The sequence below is a fragment of the Thermobia domestica genome, chromosome 16 (assembly GCF_964235325.1).
Source record: "Thermobia domestica chromosome 16, izTheDome1.hap1.1, whole genome shotgun sequence".
Taxonomy (NCBI): Eukaryota; Metazoa; Arthropoda; class Insecta; order Zygentoma; family Lepismatidae; genus Thermobia; species Thermobia domestica.
Window position 1 is genome coordinate 147,846,544 of NC_137469.1, and position 6,551 is coordinate 147,853,094.

The 6,551-nt window shown below is 37.1% G+C and overlaps 1 protein-coding gene across 1 annotated transcript; it reads right to left on the minus strand.

Annotated features, from left to right (window-relative positions):
• Window positions 1–946: 946 nt before the first annotated feature.
• On the minus strand, window positions 947–2,293 carry LOC145672649 (uncharacterized). Its single transcript, XM_081741812.1, has one exon. The coding sequence runs from the start codon at window positions 2,291–2,293 to the stop codon at window positions 947–949; it is 1,347 nt and encodes a 448-aa protein (XP_081597938.1).
• Window positions 2,294–6,551: the final 4,258 nt, after the last annotated feature.

The window sequence follows — 6,551 nt, forward strand, 5'->3', positions numbered from 1 at the left end:
ATTTACACCTAGCATTCTTTTCCTTTGCTTTAACGGGATGATCTACCTTTTCTCGGCACAAAAATTTTTATATTGGGCCTTATGGGGAGAACATGGCTACCGAATTTCCTCAGTTTCTAAGGAACTAGGCATCTCTAATGGGAAAGAAAAATTTTTCAGCATTCTACAGAAGTTTATTAACGGGTTGAAATACTTAAATTGTATATTTGTCTGCTAGTTTAGCAGAAATAAATTATTAAAAAATAAATAAATTAGTTTCTTTTTATACAAATTATAATATGTCTAACTTTGGAACCAATTATGGTAGAAAGACCAACTTTTTTTTGTTTTATTCCTTGAGAAGAAACGACTCTAATAGTTTTAATCACAACCATATCTGATACGCCAATTAAAAAATAGTATTTTAATATAAGTATTAAAGTCCACCTGTCAAAGTTTGACGAGGGTAAGTCACGCCCCACTCTAAGCTTGGCCGCGGAAAGGGCGGGGGTTGGTGAAATGGAGGGGGAAGGGGATGGATGTCTAAATGAAACAGGTTCTCGACCAGTTTCTGAGATTACCTGTCAGCTGCCAAATACTGTTAGCTTTATATACTCTTCATTCAACGAATCTTCTGATCCTGATGTAAACATTGCAGAATGGTATTACTCCGCCAGTCATCGGATGATTGGCTGTCGGTCAGCGCTTCGTTCGAGAAGCACGTGCTTGTACCACGCACTTTACAAAACAATACCACCACGAGAAATATTGTGATCTTGCAGACGAAACGATTAATTTCAAACATGGCTATTTTGCATTATAAAAGCAAGAAATAATTACTACATATTAAAGTTGGAATTTCTGTTTGTTTCCCTACTCGCGATTAAAATAACAATAATGATATTTGATGATTTGATTGTGGTTTTAAAAGTAAACAAAAGCGAAAAATAAAAACATGTTAACATACCTATTGCGAATCTGACATGGGTTGAATCCCTTCCATATCCGTGTCCTCGCTCTCACTGCTACTGGTGTCGTCAACAACATTTATAACCAAACGGTCAACAACTGAATCACAGATCCCATCCCAACACTTATCAGCTGTTACCTGCTCCAAACCCTTTTGAACCAAGCTCTTAACTTCCTTGATTTTGAACGTGGTATTATTACTTCTAACATAACCCTTGAGCTGACTCCACACCAACTCAATCGGGTTAAAGAAACAATGGTAGGGAGGGAGTCTTAAAACAGTGTGGCCAGCGTTTTCTGCCATACTGTCAATAATATATTTATCATATTTTGATTTTACATTTGCTGCTTTTATCACCTGAATTAGCTCGTCTTTTATCATATCTTTTGCGTATGGTATGTCTGTATTTCCCATCCATTCAATAATATCGTTTTTGACCCACGATCTGTTTGGAATGCGCTCTGACTTTACACTGTGATATGGCGCATTGTCCATAACAATCACACTGTTAGGTTCGAGTTTCGGCAAAATGTTTTGAAACCAATTGCTAAACACATCACCTGTCATCTCATCATGATAATCCCCCGTTTTGTTGGATTCAAAAAGCAAGACCCCTCCCTCCAAAAAACCGTCTTCACTTCCAATATGTAGGAGAATCAGGCGCTTCCCCTTTCCTGTAGGATTTTTCAAGCCGGTGCTCAAACCTGAAAGAAACGCTTGCTTTCTATCTTTTACACTTGAGTCAACCCACACTTTTGTTGTCGTATGACCTTCATTGACCCAAGTCTCATCAAGGTAATATATTTTTTTACCTTGTTGCCTGTAGGAACGAATTTTCCTTAGGTATTCCCTCCGCCAGTGTACTATATCTTCACGATCAATGATTATTTGTTTTCGATTTCTGCGGACAAATTCGAACCCGATTTCACACAGTAGAGTATAAAAAGTCGTTCTTTTGAAATTAGGTAAATCTGTATCGCTGTTTACAGCGGACAGCACTTTATTGATTGTTGGTGGTTCATTTCTCACATAAAATTGATGAACTTTTCTACGAATAGCAGTTCTTACAAATTCATCACACTGAACTTCCAATACTGGTTTCTCACGTCTATGTTTCTTCCCGGGAGTTGACAGTATTCCTTTTTTTAATCTTTCACTGCGAGCACCATTAACACTAAACACAGACACACCAGTAAATTCTGCAGTTAATTTCACTATGTCTTTTATGGCTAGCGTTGGATGTTTTTCACACAGCTTATGGAAAACATTGAGAACAATACGTTTTTCACCACTACGCAACGGTTTACCCTGTCGATGTTTTACATATTCCCCGCACGCGGCCATATTGTAAACTGTAATTCGCGCGAAGGTGGAGCAAAGCCACTTTCTGCACATGCGTATTCTCTTTTATTGCATTAATTCAATTTAATTCTTAGATATATTGTTACTTCTATTATTTAATTGTAAGGAAATTGCATTTCTAGAAGGAAATTGCTTTATAAGAAACAAAAACATTTTAAAAAGAGCTTACTTGATGATGGACTATTTTCTTCTACCGCATGGATGTTGATAGGCTCTGTAACCAATGAAATAAAGCCATCACCACGTGTATTTGTTTACATGAGGTACTGAACGTTCCTTGAACGAACTTTAGTTTGTCTCCCTCAATGGTTCCATACTAAGAGACTGGACGATGTGGTGTGAAGTATCCTCTTTTTCCCGTTACCTCTGGAAGTTCATCAAGATGCATTCTAGAGTGCGCGGGAAGAACAGTATATATCAGAAAACGCTGTTATTTTGGAAATTTTTTCCCTTCCGGACAAATATTATAGCATACAGTAGTGGCGAAGGAAAGGGGGGCAGAGGGGTGCCCCCACAGGATTCCGACAATGTATAGTCCTGGCCCCCATATATAGGTGTCAGTAAAAAAAAATGTCCCCTAAGTTCTTTTAAAAATAATGTCTTGGGAATATATTTCAAATTTGTGGTGTTTTCCTGGTAGCCGTCATTTTCCAATATGGCCACCGCCCTACGTAAATCTCTCTCTCTCTCTCTCTCTCTCTCTCTCTATATATATATATATATATATATATATATATATATATATATATATATATATATATATATATATATATAAAGAGAGAGATCGTGAACCAAGGCACTTAGAAAGATAATTTTGGTGTCAAACTATAGGTTTCTGAGGCCGATGAATTTAAATATGGCATTGTTTATTGCCACTTAGAAACCTTACAACCTGACAACACTGTTGTCTAACGATTAACTGTACAAAGTTACAAATGCGTATATGCACGCATTACTCTAGGATGTAGCGTACTTCCTTAGGAGTAAACGAAACCTACTTTTTCTGGTAGCTTTCATCACTACAAGACATATTTTACATGGTAACATGAGAGAACATTGTCTAAATCCAATATGGCAGTCAATATGATGGCTAATTACTAGGCAACCAGGTAATGGACTTAATCAAATGCCTGTCAGTCCTAATTGGCCTAGAGCCTAGAGAATGGGAGAAAGGCAGGATACGGTCTCATTGAAGAAGCGTCTCCTGAGGGGGCGAGGGAAATTTAAAATACTTCATTTTTTAATGAAAAACACGGTTTTGCCTCCTTGTCCGCAGACAACACTGCACACCAAATGCTCTATAAGACGTTCTCTAAATAGCCCTGTTAGATCCAACCTGTATTGTGTGTAAACCGTGTATTTTCACGGGGGAACAGCGGAGCAAAAGCCCTGTTTTTTTTTTTTTTTGGTGATATTTCTGGTTTCTCGTGCTTACTTCGCTAAGACTAAGCACTGTAAGCCAATCTCCAATTATCCTATAGCAGTGTTAATTTCAGATCATTTCCTCCGGAGGCGCCACGCACAGGGCAAAAGCGATTAAAAATTGCGTGCTCCACAGAAATTTCTGCGAAGATCTCAAGCACTCGAGGGTGAATTTCGTAGCTCTTGGGAGAATTCCCCCCCCCCCAGAATCACCCCTGAAATCATCACTGTCCTAGGGAGTTGAAACAAGAAGCAGGATACACAAAAAAGAACAAATTTTCAAAGCATTTAAAGTTTAGGCTCGTTGCGCTAAGCGCCTTCTTAGGACGAGGATATGGGAATTGAAAAATGCACGTTTTCTTTTATTTATTTATTTATTTATTTATTGAAAAACATGTTTGCCCTTTTTTGTCCCCAGACAACCATGCAGACGACACACACCAAATGTCTTATACAAAGATGTTGCCATGATAACTCCTGTAAGACCCATTTGGAACGGTGTCCATACTGTGCATTGTTATATGGGGACAAGGGAGCAAAGCCCTGTTTTCTTTGACTGTTTCGTTTTCCGCGCTTACCCCGCTAAGACTACGCACTGTCAGTTAGTCTTATCGTTTATCCTAAAGAGTTGAAAATCAGATGTTTGATAAATGTTAACATGGGGCCTTCAGTGTACAAGGGATTCAATTTATTTACTTCTTATTTATTTGTGAACGAGAAGGACAATAGGAAGGGGTCGGGCCTCCAATTTCGAGGTCACATCGGCCCTTTAGGGAAAGCTAGATTTGAAAAGAAAGTGGTCGTGGTCCTGACCGTTTTAGAGAAGGTACGACCCCGGCATTCGCCTGGTGAAATTGAGGAAAACCTCAGCCAGGATGATCAGCATAAGCGGAATTTGAACCCACACTCAACCTACTCAGTGCGGCATAGCAGGCGGCCGCTTTTCCCCTACATCACCGGCTGGGTTAACCACCGGCAGAGAGTTTGCACTATCTTCGTATTAAAAAGGGACATATTTCAATGCTTTTTCATGACACTTGTATCAAAAAAATAAAAATGTGGGATTTGAATTCCTTGTGCACTCACGCCCCCATATATCAAATATGATTTTTTCTTGTGAACGAGCTAACAGCCTTGATTTCAATGAAAAAAAAAAACAACTTGGTACACAAACTGATTTGTACAATGATCTTGGATGAGTTCGTTAACCTGAATGATCAAATTGAAAATTTGAAAAGACGCCGTTTGAACCTCTCAAAAATTCTTAATTTCTACAACTGAATCGTTTCATGCTAAAAGAGTGTTAGTCCATAATCAATGTTTATTTTAGTTTATCAAGCCTGGGAGGCACGCAACTATAGTGGTCCTTATGTAAGTTGAATGGCATAACTTCTTGCTACCCTATGGCCACATACCATAAGTAATACATTTAGAGTAGAGGGCGGAGGGCATTTGAACAATAAATTTCCCGAAATTCTTATTTTCTCCTTCACACTCAGTAAATTTTCTTATACAAGTGCATCAATGTGCTGAATATGATATACCAATGTGACCAGAGAATGGAGAACTTTTTCAAATTTTCGATGAGACGTAAGCCCATAAGGGATATTGTTCAAATATATTCCCTTGGGAGGTAGATTTAAACAAGGGTAGGGAAGGTTTGAACAAACAATAATATGAGCCAAAGGATAGTTATGGTGGTCTGCCTCAGAGGGCTACTTTTTACGGTAGAGAACTAATTGCTAATATATATCACTCAATGTGGTTGAAAACAATATGCTATCAAGTCTGAATTATTAGAATTCGATTTTTAGTTTGGTTTGCCCGGAAACTGCCTGAAGTTAATGTTCTGGACTCGGTCTGAAGGATCCTCAAATCTCAATAAATAGACCAAATAGCATTCTGTTCGCTAATTTTGATTCAGTTCATCTTATAGACACCGATTTAACCAATTTAAACCTTGCTTAAAATGTGTCCCGTACTGTTCATTCAAAACTGTCCCAATACGTATGACACACACACACACACGAAAGTCAGAAATGAAACCAAATTTGGTTCAAAATTGCCTTACTTCAATGTGAACGCCAGCATGATCCAGAAAAAAGTACAAACGACAGCCGTTTCAATTTTTCAAGGAAAGCTGTCTCTTGTTGCCCTGTGCCAAAAGTTTTTTTTCTTTTTTTTAACTCTTTGATTTACTAATGTACTCTCGAAAATATTCATCCTTTCTTTACATACAACATATTTTCTGAGGCAGAACTAGAAATATTTCCTGAGATGACAAAAACAAACAGTAATGAAAAATATTTTCTTTGAAATGTCAAACGAAGTGATATAGGGGAGCGAGGTGGGGGTGTCTCAATTGAAGTCTCATCAGATCACACAAGAACTAACTCGTTAAATTTCATTACAAAAGATTCTTTTGCAAGTTAAAATAATTTTGCACAATGTACATAAACTTTTAAGTTGTCGTTAGAAATAAACAAAATAATAAATGTCCTAAATAACTTCATTTCTCCACTACAGCTGTAAAAATTGTTCAGAACTTTGATACTTTTGAGACATCTTTTTGGAATATTATCCTGTTGCTGTTCTTGAGATAATAATAATAATAATAATAATAATAATAATAATAATAATAATAATAATAATAATAATAATAATAATAATAATAATAATAATAATATAACTTTTGCCTTTGAAAATAAACAGATGGTAAAGTTATGGTCGATACATTTTTGGAATTCGAAGGCATTTTAGAATGCTTGTCTATCATCTGGCTATCAGAAATAATTGATCACCATTTTCTCTACATATC